At 44.7% G+C, this 18,512-nt stretch overlaps 1 protein-coding gene across 1 annotated transcript in view; it reads left to right on the top strand.

The window, feature by feature from the left end:
* The window catches only part of CALCR (calcitonin receptor), a 192,722-nt gene that overhangs the window by 95,427 nt on the left and 78,783 nt on the right, over window positions 1-18,512 (top strand). The window contains exon 3 of the mRNA XM_066628742.1: window positions 11,786-11,873. Coding sequence (XP_066484839.1) covers window positions 11,786-11,873 — 88 coding nt within the window. The remainder of the gene's footprint in view (window positions 1-11,785; window positions 11,874-18,512) is intronic.

Genomic DNA, 18,512 nt, shown 5'->3' with positions numbered 1-18,512 from the left:
AAATTCAATAGTGCCATTGTAGCATTTTCATCCCGCTCTTGGAAATAAACAGACATAATGAGAAGTGCCTAATGTACACAACTGTTGTGTGTACTGCTGGGATGATTGTGCCAGCTTTAAATTTGGGCCTTAGGCATATTTTCCACTTCTACATTTCTCTGTAGTTTTCATCACTCACAGACCCAGAGATTAGTACCATGCATTTTACAGACTTTATAAAGATAGTATAATGCTATGCTAACCACAGAGGAGATGTAGATATGAATCACAGGTGCAGAAGATACCAAAAAAAATGTATGTATGATTTATGTGCTCCATGCATGCTGGTAGTGTAGTAGAGTCTCCTCATTTGCAGGAAGTGTAGCAGACCTGGGGAGGGGAAAATGGGTAGGAGGAATTAAAGAACATGCAGAGCAGTCTTCCTCGTAAGGGCACAGCAGTGCAACCGTGTAGCTGTAATCGAAGTCCTGTGCAACTGAACAAAGTTGCTGCACACCACCCAGCAGCAGACCTCCCATAAGATGAATGAAGCAAATGCCCCAGGTCGCAGCAAACTTGCGCGACTCCAGGACTGTACAGGAAAACTTAGTAAGGCTCCTGACGCAATTAGAAACTGTGCTTCCAGTTTGCCAGAAGCACAGTTTAAGACCGCAGGGAAGCCTCAGATGGCTTCTCCCATTGGTCTTGGAGTGGTGCGAGGCCCCTTGTAGGTCCAGGTGAGTGGGGGAGGTCTTCATGCTGGGGGGGCGGCTTCATAGAGCTTTGCCCCAGGGCGCTTCAAGGGGTGGTCCGCCACTGGTGCCGCCCACAACTCCATGGTCACACTTTCCCTCGGCACTTGGAGCTCAGCAATGATGATAAAGCCATCCCAGAGCTGTCTGTATGGTGACACCCATCCCCACACACGCACTGTAGGGCTTGCACATTCAAGGAAAAAATTAGAGGGGAACCAGTGAAGCAGTACAGAAGTGAAGGCAGACAGCCCAATCCTATGCATGTCTACTCAGAAGTAAGTCTCATTAACATCAATGGGGCTTACTCCCAGGAAAGCGTGGATAGGATTGGACTGAGAGGGAGGAAGAAGAGGGCAGCAAACTATAGAATGGAGGAGACTTTGAAAGTGGAAGAATCAAGCGGCCAGAGTTCAGGGGAGCAGAAATCAGTTCTGTGGGTGTTATAAAAATAGCACTTTGTTCTTAATCATATGAAAATGTTATCTGAAATTCTAACAGTCCAGTTCTATAGTGGGCTGACCCAGAGCACACAGCAGCACTGGTGCAGTCTCTGCTGCAAGATTTGGGTTGGTTGGGGATTAGTGATGGAGAGGTAAGAAAAAAAACAAACCTATTCCATTGCTGCTTTGTTCCCAGTGAGCCTATTGGGCTCACGCTGATCTTCCTCTGGAACGTCCTGGAATGCACGCTTCATAACATATCTGCTCCACCGGAGGCTCGGATGTTATTGGCTCACATCTGTGGCCAACAACTGATTACCTGGTGGCTCTGGCTCTTGTGCTGTCACAGTGGCTGCCAAGCTAGCAACCTGGGCCTTATGCTGACCAAATGTGGATTCTGTCAGTGCAGGTCCCAATTTTGGCCATTGGGCAAAGAAAATTGGCCATCACTGGCATGCCAGTGATACAAACACATCTTTGGTTTTGTTATTTCATGACATTACTTGTTGGGGTTATGCTATGACAAAACCATGGAGACCAGTAAAGGCTTGTCACAACGAACAAAAATGGTGGACACACTACAGACCAATAATTATAGACCTCAGAATGCAAAGAAACACCAAAGGATCACAGGTTGAATGAGTTCATTCTTTCTGATACCCAATTTATTTCCTACACCCAGTTTATTTAATCATCAGGTCTACCTGAAACTAGCTCTTTGATCCCCAGGCGCTGAGCATTGCTAAATAGCACTAACTATGGTTTTTTTCTGGTTGTGTTTAAATTCTCCCAGAATTCTCAACAAACAGTTATGCTTGATGGTCATTTCAAGCTAAATCCTAAACTTAGCTATTGGCATGCAGTTCATTTGCGTTGTCTCTATGACCACCACATACACTGGAAATATGCAATTTTCACCATGTCCTAGAAAAATGCACTGCTCCTTGATGTTTTATTTCAACAGGCATTTAAAAATGAACTTAAAAGCCTGGTCTGCATTCTACTTCAGTCTATATCACGAGTGCCCAAACCCCGGCCTGGGGGCCACTTGCGGCCTTTGGGGACTCCTAATACGGCCTGCTGGGAGCCCCCAGTCTCCAACGAACCTCGGGCCCTCTGGAGACTTGCTGGAGCCTGTGCTGGCCTGACGCAACTGCTCTCAGCATGAGGGTGACTGTTCAACCTCTCACGTGAGCTGTGGGATGAAGGCTCCTTGCTGTTTGACATCTGTGATGCAGTAGCGGCAGCGAAGGAAACACCAGCCTTGCTTTGTGCAAGGTCTTTTATAGGCCTTGAGCTACTTCAAGACCTTCATTCATCTCTAATATATTCATTTATGTAAATTTATAAGTTCCATCTCTAATGTATTCATTTATGTAAATTAATTTTATTCCCGGCCCCCGCCACAGTGTCAGAGAGATAATGTGGCCCTCCTGACAAAAAGTTTGGATACCCCTGATCTATACAGATGAAAAGTTAAAAGTAATGACTTCCCTGTGCCATTTTTTTCTAGATCATTTTAACATGAGTGTTCTAATTCTCTCTCTGGAAAACTGATTTGAGTTAAAGAAATACTTTGCTAGCCAGTAACAAGCTCAAGCTTCTTCCCCATCATTTACTAGAGATGAAAGGAAGACATCGAACTAGAGCAACACACTGCAGTTGTTGCCTGTAGTAACACCATCCAGAGTGAAGCACGCTTATTATAACTCTGATGTAATTTGACAGCAGCAATTCCTAGTTTCAGTTAGAACAAAACCATTTGCTAAACACTCCATTACACATTTTTACAAGAGGATCCACTCTGTTAATTTTTGGCTTATGACGGCAGAAAATTTATGATGTATGTACTGCAATCAGAATTAACCATTTCATTAAGAAAGCATTTATGGAGCATGGCAGGCAGTCCTATTTTGGTAATATGTTGCAAATGATGTATCAAGACACTCAATTAATACAATTATTTTTCACTCTACAAATTGTGTGATTTGAGTGCTCTTTATGGATCTGAGATTATGAATGGCACCAGTGTGCAAATTAAGATAGACAGGGATAAAAATCACCTAACTGGCCTAAATGAGTTAGAGTCATTTGGACTGGTTGAACTTATCCTAGAGCTGGGGTTGGCAACCTGTGTTTTCAGAGCCACATGCGGCTCTTTCAGTCCTCTGATGCGGCTCCCCAGTGGGGGCTGGAAGCGGGGCGCCTTCCCCTTGGCCGCCGCCCAGCCAGCCCAGCCCCGAGGGCACCTCATTCCGGCGCGATGTGCTGCGGGCGCTGGCTGCTGGTGAGTGCGGGGCCGGGGCGCCGCTCCTCCCTGCAAAGCTGCAGCTCCTTCCCTGCAAGCTCCTTCCCTCCTTCCCTGCAAAGCACCCCCCGCACACACAGCAGCTCCTTCCTCGGCAGGCAGGCAGGGGCAGCTGGACCTGCTCTCCGCGCCCCACTGCGAGCAGGCACCCGCAGGTGCCCCACTGCGAGCAGGTGCAGGGGGGCAGCCGGGCACCTCTTCCCTGCGCTCTTCCTTCGCCCTGCAGCGGGCAGGGGGCTGAATGGAAGAGGCAAGGCTGGTCGGAAAAGCGCGGGAGACACAGCGCTGCTGAGGCGATGGGCAGGAAGGAGCGAGGTGAGCTGCACTCCTGTCCATACTTCCTTGGGAGGAAGCCCCGTTGACTACTGGGGCTGACTTCTGAGTAGACAGGGAGAGGAGCCGCTCTCAAGCTGCACTCCTGTCCACACTTCCCTGGGAGGAAGCCCCGTTGACTCTACTGGGGCTGACTTCTGAGTAGACAGGGAGAGGAGCCACTCTCAAGCTACTCTACTGGGTCTGACTTCTGAGGAGACAGGCAGAGGATGTCCCCTGGTTCTGGTGTTATGTGAGAGTGTAAAGAGCATCTCTCTGTCCATCCCCTGCATAATTTTGTATGTCTCAATCATGTCCCCCCTCAGGCGCCTCTTTTCTAGGCTGAAGAGGCCCAAACGTAGCCTTTCCTCATAAGGAAGGTGCCCCAGCACCTTCAAGGGACCTACAAGAAGGGGCTACATTATAAAAATGGGACCTGTAAGAGGGGAGCACATTATAAAAGTTGCATATACAAGAGGGGAGTGCATTATAAATTGGGACATACAAGGGGGAGTAATAACTATAAATCTCTTTATTGTATTGAAAAATACTAGTCATTAGATTTTGTATTTCATTGTACCTCTTTTACATTACTGTGAAAAAGACACAAAGATGACTATTTACTGTTGGTCAGAATTTTCTGCTAGGGAGGGCACCAGCCCAAGTCTTGCCTATAGCACCAAATTGGCTAGGGCAGGCCCTGGGAAAATAAATTAGTATTTAATTTAAATGTATTTTATTTTAGCTCTTTTGTTTTTTATATGTAATTCTAAATTTAAGATTATGGTGATCTTGTAACATTAAAATATGTTACATATTGTTTTCTCTGTAGCAGTTCATTCATTTCAAAAATGCAACACACTATAGTTTTTTATACATAGCATAAAGGTAAAAAAAAAAAAACCCTATATATGCAGTGTTATCTTTATTTTAGATGTCAAAAGGGTTTTGTGGCTCCCGAGGTTTTCTTTTCTCCGGAAAACGGATCCAAATGGCTCTTTGAATGTTTAAGGTTGCCGATCCCTGTCCTAGAGTATTATAGGAACTTGTGGATGTACTTGCAGAACCACTGCCTATTCTTTGAGAAATCCTGGCAGACAGAGTAGATGCCACTAGACGTCATCAAAAGGAAGTGGGCTAATGTAGTCCCAATCTTTAAAAGGAGGAAAAGGAAGACCCAGGAAATTACAGACCTGTCAGTCTGACTTCAATACCAGGGAAGATATTGGAATAAATCAGAGGTTCTTAAGCTGCCCCCCCCCCACCATGACCCTCCTGTTCTGCAGTGGAGGGCATCACAATCCACTTCCTTCATTGGCTCCAGGCTTCCGAAGGTCTCTGGAAGCAATCAGAAGTCACTTTCCCGAACTCTGAATTGGAAGTAAACTGGTAGTGACTCCAGTTGCTTCTGGAGGCATGAGGAGGCCTTCTGAGGTATGCTCGAGGCTCAGTGCGATCTCTGATTGCATCTGGAGGGCTCCACTTTGGAGCCAACTGGATGCAAGGACCCAACCCAGGACCCACCAGATATTGAGTTGCGACCCATAGTTTGAGAAATAAATTATAAAACATACAGACTGCACAGATCTGAATAACAACTTAGTGATTAATAGAAACCAACATGAATTTGTCAAAAATAAAATAAAAATAAATCTTGTCAGACAAATCTCCTTTTTGATTGGGTGACTAGCTTACTGGGCTGAGGTAATGTGGATGTAACTTCTCTCGACTTCAGTAAAGCATTTGACAAGGTTCCCCCACAGCATCTTAATTAGCAAGTTAGTAGAGGATAGATAATGAAGTTATAAAGTGGATTTGCAACTGGTTGGATGACTATTCCCAAAGTGTGCTCATCAATGGCTTAGCATCAACCTGGAGGACATTTTCAAGTGGAATGCCCCAGGGCTCTGTCCTCTGCCCGGTTCTCTTTAACATCTTCATAGACTTGGATGAAAGGATAGTATTGAACTTGCAAGTCTTAACAGAGGTTCTTGATAGTTGTGGATACCCATTCAAAATGGTGGGAGCAGGCTAGGGAGGAGGCATTTTAAGGGCAAGAGGGGGTGGATCTCTCAGCAGCAGCTGTGCAAGCCAAGATCCAGCCCCATGAAGCTCCTTGGCCTAAAAAGCTGGCATAGGTCCAAGGAGACCTACTGGCAGCCTAGAGAGGTAAAGGGAGGTAAGTAAAAGAGGTCTACTTTCCTGTCCTGGGCCACTTGGTTGCCCCCTGCACCATACCATGCATTGCACGCTCTGTCAGGAGCATGACATGCTATGGGCTGGTGGGATGGGGTTGTGATATACACCATCTGTGATTTTTTATAAATATTTTCTTGGACTTCCGTTCTTTGTGTCGTCAGTCTTAGTGGGAAGGAAATTTTATTTATATTGAATGTGCCAATGGACCCAATCCTAACCAACTTTCCAGCAATGACCTAGACAAAATACAGTCCCGAGGTAAGGTAACAAACAAGCCCTTACCTCGAAGAGGCCCCCTTGTCTGCCTCCCCACTGCAGGATACAACACACGCCACACTGGCACAGTTATGTCAATTCTGGAAAGTTGGTTAGGATTGCACCCTAAGCGAAACTTCAGTTAGGTTTCAGCAGATTCTGTTAAACCTGCTCTTCAGTTGTATCTATTACAGCCCAATCCTAACTTGTGCTGGAACAGCCAGGCCAGTGGGCCTGCACTGTATCCAGCGCAAGTTTTGGGCTGCCCATGGGGTCAGCCCAAGGCAAGGGGAGACTTTTCTTGCTACCCCAGTGAGAGCCACAGCAGCCCCAATGGGTCTGTTTGGATCTGCACCACCTAAAGAGGTGGTGCAAATCCAAGCAGCCTGGAACTGCCCTGGGCCGTCCAGGAACGGGACTAGGATCCAGCATAAGTGCCAGAACTCGGCCTCACCTCCTGCTCCCTGTCTGCCTGCTCCTATGAATGCCCACTCCCCAGCCTCTCCCACCCTGAAACACCTCCCTCCCACCTCCTCCCCGCCCTCCCCACACACACCCCAGACCCCTGCACCAGCCAAGTTTGACTGATGCAAAGGTAAGGGTCCCTTAGCTTTCTTCCCATAATATGAGCATACTCAACTACTCAGTGGTGGTAACCATGTTTTTCCAGGGCACCAGCTCTTTGGCCTTTTAGCATCTTTTCCTCTACTGAAGAGCACGCAAGTATTGGCAATGAATTAAGCAGTAGCTTGGGGCACATCCAGTCAAAGCTAAGCACCTTCAAGGTCCCATTGATTTCTTTGGAAAAGTGATGTATGTACTTAAATTGGTTCTACTGGCATCATTGGGACTTAGAAGTGCTTACGATTGGCTGGGCCAAGCCCTAGCTCTTGATGTAAAAAGTATTACTAAGTATTATTGTAATTGAACAGCATCCTTAATGGTTTAATAACAAAAACATTAACTCTCATAAAAATTAAGAATGTGGAACTGACTGCCGAGTGTGTTATTTAAAGTCTTTCATTGCACCAGCGATCTTGTATTTTTTTAATTCATAATATTGAACTTTTTAAAAGCACCATGCTGGGCAACACTACATATTGCTGGTTACACTGAATTACTTGGACTGGGCTCAAGGAGCATAAAGATTTCTCCGCATAGATCAAAGTGACTGGGTTGGCAACCTAATGTCATTTATACAGTTTCCTGAGCAGTGATTTTAATGAGACGTACTGATCCAAGACCACATTATGACTGCAGTGTAAATAACAGCAGTGTAAATAACAGCACCGTAAAAAATAGCAAAGAGAAGCAGTTTTGGAACTTCCTTTGGGACTACTGGCAATACAAGCTAAAGATGTCCACTACCTATACTTTGTGCCACTTAAGGTGCTTGCAATAGGAGTGTCCCACGTAGTCAACATGATACATAGATGTTGGGTTGGGAATGGCACTGACCATGTAGTCAATGAACTGACTTTGTGGTGATAGCACAGAGACGCTTTTGGGGAAAGGCCACATAGATCAAGGTCAAAACAGTTGTTTTCTCTGTAGAAGGTCTCGGGTTCAATCCCTGACATCTCTGGGTAGGACTGGGAAAGGCTCATGGGTTCACTTGCCCCGGAGAGCCACTACCAGTCAGTGTAGGCAGTTCTGAGCTTGATGGAGCAATGGTAGAAGACTTCTGATTTGGCAGAAGACAGCTATCTATGTTCCTACCTATCACAGGATTCTTCTGGTGCTTAAATAAGGGTACAGGAGACTGCCGTGCAGATATTTCAGGGTGTGTGTGTGTGAGAGAGAGAGTATGGTGTAGTGGTTAACACAGTGGACACAGACAGGAGAGATCCAGATTCAAATTCCCCCTCAGTTCTGAAACTTACTGGCAGCCTAAACCTATGTAGTCAGAACACTGCTGTACCACCAGGTGCACCAGCATAAGGATGGCTCCACAGCTGCCCCTCTGCTGATTGTTGCTGCACAGCCACCAGTGCAGCAGCCAGAAAGCCATGCGAAACTGGCAGCGCTGTGCAGACCAGCCACCAGTAGTACCCTACCAGGAGGAAAGGGGCAGAGATTGGGTAGGACAAAGCAGAGCCGGCAGCCACTGGATTCTGAACCACCATCTTGGGCGGGACATGCTCCTAGCAGCTCCTCCAAGCTATTTCAGCAATTAGACCTGGCTTAGCTCTGAGGAGTCTCATTGAGGACCATGCAACAAATGACATGCAGTTAAGGAATGCTCCTTCCAACTCCTCTCAACCAACCTCTCCACTGGGGTGGTGCATTGGATGCAGTGGCCACTGCGCCAGTGGTCTTGCATCTAATGAGCCATCCCAGGATAAGATTGGGCTGTAGGTAACATTAGAGAGTCATTATCTTGAAGCCTAGCATACTTCCCAGGATGGTTATGGGGGGATTACTTTGCTCACTGCCCTGAACATATTGGAGGAAGGACAGGACAGACAGACAAGACAAGACAAGACCTCCAGGGCTTGTGACCAGCTCCTCTCCATTTGGTTTTCCATATCAAGTAGCAATCTGTGTCATTTTGACTTCGATGTAGTCATGTTATATTTTCCTCCTTTTAGCAACTTGTTAGGCAAATCTCAACCTTGTGCTCTAAAAACAGGGGCTGGAATCTAAACCGGCCTATATGTGTTAATTACTTCCATATGCACAGGAGGCCTGGCTGACTTTGGGCCCAATCCTGAACAGTGTGCTCTGGCTTACCACCAGCACGCACTGTCACGAATGTGCCAAAAAGCACCTTTGCGAGCCCTTTGCACCGGCGGAGCACTGGAGCTAGCCCAGCCCAAACTATTGGTTGGCGGAGAGTAGGTGGGGGGTGGGCAAGGCAGAGGGACGTGAGGCGGGGGGAGGTGTACCCGGGGGAGGAAGCAGGTCAGAAGGGAGGCAGACCGGTGGAGCTGAATTCCATTGGATCGTGAGCTCTGTGTTGGGCTGCACGGCCTGACATGGAGTCCCAAGGGCTGCCCAGAATCAAGTAGCCCCATTGCAGGGCTATTTCCCTTACCTGGGAAAAGCAGATGAAAGTCTTCTTCCCCTGAGGAACTGCCAGCGGCAGCCCTCTTGTGTAGAGGATGCCATGCTGCTCCAAAGGTCTCCTGACTTTCACGGATTTAAACAACCTCCTTTTTGGGAAGGCTGCAGAAGGTTTTTGCCAGAGGAGGCTCCCTGTAAAATGGATAAGAATTGGCCTTTGGATCTCAATCTTCTATTTATATACAAAGTAGAATCATAAAGTGGGAAAAAGTCTTCTTTGCCATCTAGTCCAGTGCCCTGCTTGATGTAGACTACTGTCCAATCTCTGTGAAGACCTCTTGAAGACCTTTAGGGAGAGAAAGCCCATCATGTTTCTAGGTAATTGGTTCTACTGTTGAACTGATCTTACCATTAAGAAGCATCTCCTAGCGTTCAACCAACATCTACCCTCATAAACACATAAGAACATAAGAAGAGCCCTGCTGGATCAGACCAAAGGGCCATCTAGTCTTGCTCCCTTTATCTCATAGCAGCCCACCAGATGCCTCAGGGAGCACACAGGCAAGAAGATACTTGCATCTCACTGTCATCCCTGCAACTCTATTTACCTTGGCATCCCCCAGTGAAGACATGAGACTGCAGCTTAGGTTTAACTTTGCCCACCTTATTAAACGCAAGTGACCAATTTTTACAATATGAAAATACTGAACACACCATCCCTCCCTCACCAGTTTGGGGTAGGTGAAAAAATTGTCATCCATTGCCAGTACAGATGACAGGAAAAAGTTCTTATGTGGCCCTCATGATGAGCAATCAGTTCATTTCAGACTGTACATGCCCATCATGGCTTGTAACCTGTGATGGAGTTTTCCTCCAGAAATCTATCCAATTCCCAAGGCATCTAGACCAGATACCATCACCACATCCTGTGGCAAGGAGTTCCACAGACTAAGTACATGCTAGGTAAATGAATATTTTCTTTTGTCTGTTCTAATTTTCCCAACACTCAATTTTAGTGGATGCCCCCTAGTTCTGGTGTTGTGTGAGAAAAAAAAGAGCATTGCTCTATTTACTCCCTGCCCCCAGTGCACCTGCAGAGTATTCACCTATAATGAGAACAGGGTCACAGATAATGAGAGGTAGGTAGCAATTCTGTCCCTAAGTGCAGTAGGGAAAGGCTAGAAAGATTGTTCTGAATCTAGGCTGGGTTGCACCAGCAGCTACAAAACCATTTTGGGTAAAGTGAGGAAAGGGGAGAAACTGACAGAGAGAGGGAGAGTGACAAAGAGAAAAGAGACATTGAAAAGAAAGTGACGACAAATCTAGGAGGTAGGTGCATTATGTTTACATTTATTAGACTCTCTAGGAAGAAATGTACTGTAAAAAAGAGCTCTCATGTCGGTTGTATTTCACTGAAACTAATCCACACATGATCTGTGCAATTCAACTCACTGGTTGAATGGTTGAGTTGTTGGAGTGAAGTATGCTGCATCATGAACGGCTGCTTAGTGTGCATGGAGAGGGAGACAATAGGATGAATTGCCTTGGCCTCTGTTATCCAGTGATGTGCTTTCTGGTAGGCAAATCACCTTTGCTTTCCATCAGGAGCATAGCCACCAGATAATACGAAGAGACCACATTTTATCTCTGCAGTGTTTTCTCCAGCTTTGAACAAACAGCACTATCTGAAAACATACATGAGAAACTGTATGAGAATTGAGCATTTTGCCCCATTTTTGTTTGTTTGTTTGTTTGTTTGTTTGTTTGTTTGTTTGTTTGTTTGTTTGTTTGTTTGTTTGTTTGTTTGTAGAATTTTTACCCCGCCTTTCTACCACCCATTGGGGCACCCAAGGGGGCTTACAACAATTAAAACAATATAAGACAAAAAGTTAAAACAACAGTGAAACATTGAACATAAGACAATTAAAACCATAAGACAGTTCAGATCCCAATGAATCATACTTAAATGACATTCATTAACATTTCTGCCCAGCCCATGGGTGTACACATTTGATCCCTGGATTTAAAAAAGTGCCAGCCATTCCTGTCAGCAATTAAATGCTTCCTTGAATAAAAATAAAAGAAGTCTTAAGACCCTGCTGAAATGTCTCTAGAGAGGGAGCCATTCTTCATCCCAGAGGGAGAAAATTCAACAAGCAAGGAGCCACCACTGAGAAGGGCCTATTTCTGGTCGCCATCCCTTTCATCTCTGCTGGTGGCGGCAGAGTAGGAAGGGCCCCCTCAGATGACCTAAGAGTACGGATAGAATATTTTAATATTTGGATGGTTTGGGGCCCAGTAAATTGGGAGAATCTGATGGGGAAGAATCGCTGGAGCTAAGGAGATGTGCACCCTTCATCACCTTAATGGGAAGCCTTCTGAGTTATCATATTTGGATGGTGCTGCTAACACTTATGCAGTCACTTAAGAAACAAACTTTTAGAACATGATTGTAAGGCAAAAGAAAGGTATTATCTTGATTGGCACTGGATAAGTAGGATCTAATGGTGGTTCTTTTCTTTCATTTCCAGTAGGGCCAAGACAGACAAATTACTCCAGAAAGGATTTGCAATGGACACGACAGCCAATGGTTGCTTCTTACTGATTGTTCTGCTCAATGTAAGTAAATAAAAGAAAAACAACAACACCAAAATGTACTCTCATATACACCATAAAAACAGGATGTTTCTAGAACTTTATATCTATTGATGTAAAATGGATTAACATGGTGTCTAGTCCATACCAAAGAATTTATGCTGGAATTTTTTTTTCACTCAGACAATGAAAAGAAGAAATCAGGTGTCTTTTGATTTCTTTCCTTCACTGTGAAATGCTTGTGAGACTAAATGCCTGTCATATTTTTGAGACTTTTTTTTGCAATATTTGGTCTCATGAGCCTTCTGCATATGAGACCGACCAAAGGCTTATTTTGTAATTGTTTTTTAGCACAGTGAGGACAGATTGCATGCTGACTGGGCAATGAGTGTCATCAACCCTTGATCCTTGGTTACTGAATTAGAAAGAAAGGTATTATCTCCGTGTGTTTGTTTCCTGTGTTGGAGTGACCTGGGGTTGAATTTTTGTGTGTGTGGTACATTCCATAGGGTATTTTATTTTATTTTTATTCTTCGGTGGAATTCAAGGAAACCTAACTTGGGTTTGTCGGCAATCTCCCATCCAGGCACTGACTGACCTTGCTGAAGGTTGTTATATCATGGGCCTTCAAAACATTCCCTGGGAACCTACAAAAACGCTAGAGAGATCACTTTCCCTGCTGATGCTACATAAATGTTCTTGTGAAGCACAACTGTGTCATGGCAAGGGCAGAGGACATGCATTGGCACAACATTGCTGGAAACTGCTTCTGTACTTCTAATTACCGACCAATAGTAGATGGCAGGGTATCATCACTGGCACATGACCATTTCTTGTGTAATTAGAACCAACAGAGGCCAAGAGAGTGGGTTGCGAGCTGGTGCAACCCAGAAGCAGCCTCTAAGGACTACAGGCAAGGCTTTGGGGGGCAGACTTGAGCATTGTATCATGATCCACTACAGAACACAAGGTGGGCACTCAAAAGTTTGGGAACCACTGACATAAAGCATATTAATGTATTTTTCAGCTGCACCCTACTAAAACTAACTAATTAAAAGAATGACTAACTGTCATTAAAAGAATGACAGAAAGTACATCAGAATACATAGAATGAGGAGGGGACTTAATATATTGTGCAGCATGTACAATATCGATGTATTTAGAGGTACCTGTTTGTAATTTTAGAGTTTCATGCTTGTTAAAATTGTATCATTACTGTAGACTTGTTCAACATGCCTGTCCTGTACTTAACATACACAACATTTCATAATAGTGCATAACAAATAAACCTTTCCATACCCTCAACATTTCATGATACATTTTTGCTGTGATTGTCGTTTTTGTATTTGGTGTGCAGTTTGAAAACTTATTTCTGTTTATTAGTTGTTATGTGGAAAATATTTTTAAACTAACGTTACGTTATCATTTCTGTCGGAGCCAGGGCTGCGTGTTACAATCAGCACAGGAGCTGGTTTTCCTGTAGTTCTGAGATTTATTTAATACAAGGTCAACCCAAGACTGCCCTGTGAGTGAGGCAACGTGCCTCTTTTAACTGGTGTCACACTGCCTTTATGGATGCAGCTCTCATGCTCTCCAGCTCTCTGGATTCAAAATGTAGGAAGGCAATGGAGCAGAAGAGAAAGTGTAAAGGAGAGGAGAGTAGTGGGCTAGAGTAGTGTTTCTCAACATTTGTCCTCCGCCCTACCACTTCACATGTCCACCTATTCAGAGTACCACTGGTAATATCTGGGGATGACATCATCATCAGTTACTTCTGGTTGGAAGACTCAGAGTGGATAGGAGGGCTTTTCAAGCACAGAAAAGCATGCTTTGGAGCTCTGCCCACGAAGCCAAGTCTCCTATTACTGTTTGTTGTATCACATTCCTGGTTTCGCTGCTGGGTGGCAGGGGTCCAGGTGACCCACAAGTATCAGCAGACACCGCCTCAAGTACCACTGGTGGTACCTGTACCACCAGTTGAGAAACACTGGGTCAGAGTGTCACACTGTAACCGAGCACACTACACATTTCCTCTTCTGCTTTATTTTCTTTTTCAAATCCAGGGATTTGGAGGAGAGGGGGTGGTGATGGGTGTAGGCAGGAGACTCCTCTGCCACCTGAGGCAACTGCCTCAATTGGCCTCATGGACAGACTTACCCTGTTTCCATATACACTCAGATGTTATGCTCAGCAGTGCTATTTGGTTTAATCCTGGAATGAATTTCTCAGTTCCTGTACCACAGCTTTGGTGACTGACTGCAGGGAGCAGGGAAACACTTGCAAGAAGAAGAGATGGAAAGCTTTGTGTTTGGAGATACCGCAGTTCTCCTTTCCTTCTGAATTCAGGAACTGCAACTTGCTCTAACTGTGGTTGGATAGTCAACCAGAATGTCAAGACATGTTTTGATATCCTGGTTTGTTAGTTAACCTCAGTTAGAACAAGCCACAGTTCCTGAATTCAGTTGTAATGGAGTGCTGTGTTTTGTTCAAAAGCAGAAGTGAAAGCTTTCAATCTCTGTTCAGGCAAACAAAGGAGGAGGAGGTTTATGAGCCTGTAGTTGACAGAGACCCATTCGTCTAGTGCTAAACAATGGTTTAGTGCTGTGTTTGTCACTAAATGCTACTAAATATTAAGGCAAGGGAAAGACTAGAGGTACATGTGTGCCAGGTTTACCTCCTTATCTGAGATTTGCAATCTATTTGATGTTTTCCTTGTTATTAAATTTTAAGGAGATAAGCACACCTGATATCTGACATTTGCTTTAAAGGTCACCAAAAATGATATTCAGTCATACACTTGTGTTGTTGATGCTTGCTCACCATAAGACATTTGTTTTTTCTGTTCTCACCATTTAACCTCTTAGTTATAAAATCTGAGGCATTCTTCTATTCATTGGTTTGTCTTTATTTGTGCATTATATGAGAGAGTCTAATATTCAGTCAAAGATGCTTCCATTTAGATTCCCTATCTTTTAGGTATTTAGAGGTTGGCAGCAAAGCTATGGTTGGCAAACTTCAGTCTCAAAAGACTATGGTATAAGCCTACAGCACCCGGTATTCCCAGGTGGTCTCCCATCCAAGTACTAACCAGGCCTGACCCTGCTTAGCTTCCGTGATCAGACGAGATCGGGCATGTGCAGGAAGAAACCTGCTCTTTTATTCCATAGTATTGCACCTCTTATAGCAGTCACTTTATGCGTGATGGCTTGGTGGTCGTATGTATGACGTCATTTACTTGTACTTTTAGGAGTGACATCATATGTACGGCTGCTAAACTGCCACATGGGACATCAGTTAATCAGTTTTCTTCAGAAGAATTATTTCTGACCCCTTTCCTCACAGAATAAACTTCCTGATTCTGAAGCTGTGAATGATTCATTTTTATCCAATAAAGAATCCTTTTCTGTGCATAAGGTACTCCACTTTTCTTGACATGGTAACATCATTTAGCCTTCATTTTAAAAGACCGCTCTGGATGGTCATGGTTTTTCAAGTGTAATATGCTGTTTTGATAATCAAATTCCAAATTATTTAATGGATGAAAGCAAGGGCTTCTGTTGACCTCATGGGTGGGCTGGCCTGGCCCTGGCTGACACACTCAATGCCCACACAAGTTTCATTGTGTTTTGAAAAAGTATTTCAAATGCCAATGCATTGGATGTAAGACTGGAAGTACAGCAGCTGACAAACAATCCAGCTTCACATTTAGACCCTTAAGAAATTATCATTGTGCTCTATTAATGCTCCAATCCTAACTCCTCCTCCTCCTCCAGTCTAACTAGCATTGTGCTGGCAGAAATTGCTTTATAGCTGTTGCAAAGCAGGTTCCACAGTCGCTTGCTACAGGCCCACTGGCTGGGAAGTCGGAGAGGCTCTGGCAGACCCAGTGACACCTGTTAGAGCAGGCAAGCCTGCACAGGGGGTTGGAGGGGTCAGGGAGAAGGTTGAATAGGTTGGAGGGAGGGCGGAACAGGGAGAGGTGGGTGGGTGGAACAAGGCAGTGACAGTGTGGGGAGGAAGGTGGATCAGGCCTCAGAGGGGTTGGGGTGGGTGACAGCAGCACATGCCAAATCCCAAGCCCCTTCTCGAACCTGATCTGCCTGCATGGAGCAATGCGGACTTGTGCTAGCAATTGTGCTGTTGCAAGTCCAAGTTGCATCATAGTAATTGCTGGGGCTTACCCCAGAACAAGAGAACAAATGTCCTCTTACCCCAAGGAGATCTCTAGCAACTGAAACTTCGCTGTGGATACATGCCGGATGCAGTGATTTAGGGAGGGCTGGGCTGTAAGACTGAATGCAGTTGATAGTAGGTTGATTACAAATAAGGCAGGGACAGGTGTTTAATTCTGAAAGTGCTCATGTTTCCTACTTGTACAAGTAAATCTGTTTAAATCATCAAATACATCTATGGAACTGCAAAGGCAAGGTGAATGTTTTATGATCGAGACAGATATCCATATTTCCAGGATTCCTCATGGGAAAGCTAAGCCCATAGTTTGGCTAAGACAAATATAGCAAAGATGAAATATTTTAACACTGGCAACAGATCCACCATGTTCTTAAGGTGAAGTAACTTGAGATTTCAAGGCTGTTCTGCTGTATGGTTCCTGTTAGTGATTTGAGCTGCTACCATTGATGGAGCACATCAGTTTTGACACACATGTTAAGCTAAAACAAGCAAGCTACACAAAAAAGCTAAAAGAGTTGTACGATGCTAAAAAGAGGCCAACAGTGAATGGTTGTGTTTGCTGCATGAAGATGTGCTCAGATGAGCAACCAAAGCTCTTGAGTGAACAAAGTGACTTTCCTGAGATGAAAAAGAGAAATCATCTAGAACCGTGTTTCTCAAACTGTGGGTCGGGACCCACTAGGTGGGTCGCAAACCAATTTCAGGTGGGACCCATTCATTTCAGTATTTTATTTTTAATATATTAGACTTGATGCTACCATGGCATGTGCCTGCATATGGGGAATATTACAGATCTGTACTTTTAACGGGCTATTCTGTATATGCTTTTAACAATGTTAGTCAATGGGACTTACTCCTGGGTACATGTGGGGAGGATTGCAGCCTAGGATTGCTAAAAATGTTCCTGCTTGATGATGTCACTTCTGGTCATGACATCACTTCCAGTGAGCTTTGACAGATTCTGATTCTAAATAGTGGGTCCCAGTGCTAAAAGTTTGAGAACAAATGATCTAGAAACTTCAAGAACCTGATCTTCTTGGATGCATTCAGTTATTTTACCATTAAAAAAAAAAACACAGCTCATTTAAAAAAGGACGCAGAACCACATATACATAGGTGCCCACGCATGTATCTGCTTCTTGCATTGAACTGAATGGGGCAGGAGCTCTCTGGTCTCAAGTGGCATACTATGAAAATAAAGGCTTAAACATTCCTGATTCTTGTTTTACTAGCTCAGGCCTGACAGAGGGTCACGGCTTCATAGCTATTTGTTTATTTATAATATTTATTTAAAATATTTATTCCCTGCCTCTCTCCCTGATTATTGGGGTACACAAGATGGTGTACAAAATCCTTAAAATCACACTGAGAAATGCAAAAGATAAAGACCAGGAATCTTTTTTGAAAATAGCATTAATATAAACATTTAGCATCCCCTTCAAAACAAAAGAACTAAGAAGGAAAAACTGAACCAAACAGGAAACTTTCAACCCTTGCTAGAAGGCTAACAGGGAGGACATAGTTCTGAACTCAACCAGGAGGGAATTGCACAATAATGGTGCCACCATAGAGAAAGTCTTACACCTTATTGCTGCCAACCTTACTTCAGTCAAAAGTGGCATTCCCAACCAACCTCTCTCAGATGACCTCAGGGGATGAGCCGGTTCATATGGAAGAAAGCAGTTATTCAGAAACCCCAGCCCCGATCTATAAAGGGCTTTAAAGGTCAAAAGCAGCACCTTGAATCATGCCTGGAAATGCACTAACAGCCAGTGCAACCACAGGAGCAGCAATCCCATCTGAAACCTTGTGGAGCCAATGCCAGTCAGTATAGAGACAATACTGACATAGATGAACCAATGATCTGATTTGGCAGAAAGCATCTTCTTACGTTCAAGGGCAATACAAGAGGCGCACGTGGAGCTAGCGCTTTAAAATACAGAGGGCCCTTCATATCTGTAGAGGTTTGGTTCCAAGACCCCACACAGATGCCAATATCCACAGATGCTCAAGATCACAGGTGTTGCACTGAGGAAATGACACAAATGTACGTAAATTGCAAAAAATTTTATGAATTGCATAAATTGCCTGCACTCGCAGAATTTGCCTGAACTCACATAAATTTCCTAAACTTTTGTTAAGTCCCTAAGAGAGCAATCCTAAAAAAGGCAAGGGACTTGCACCAGCCCACCGGTGTCGTGAAAGTGCCATAAAACACGTTTGCACCACCGGAAGAGGAGGGAGGTCAGCGTGAGCCTTGCTTGGCCAGCCTCAAATGTAAGCCCGTGCTGGCCGAGCTAGGCTGGTGCAGGGATCTGGGAACGACATGGGGAGGGTGCAAAGGAGGTGTTTGGGGGCGGGGGAGGGCGGGCAGACGGGCAGGCCTGTGGGTGGGCAGCGGGTGAGGTGGCAGGGTCAGGATTCGGCACTTATGTTGGATTCTGTCCCCTTTTCCCGGCAATCCAGGGCAGC

This window comes from Tiliqua scincoides, chromosome 5, assembly GCF_035046505.1.
Source record: "Tiliqua scincoides isolate rTilSci1 chromosome 5, rTilSci1.hap2, whole genome shotgun sequence".
Classification (NCBI taxonomy): Eukaryota; Metazoa; Chordata; class Lepidosauria; order Squamata; family Scincidae; genus Tiliqua; species Tiliqua scincoides.
The sequence above is the reverse complement of the archived record's forward strand: the minus strand, read 5'-3'. Positions and strand labels throughout refer to the sequence as shown.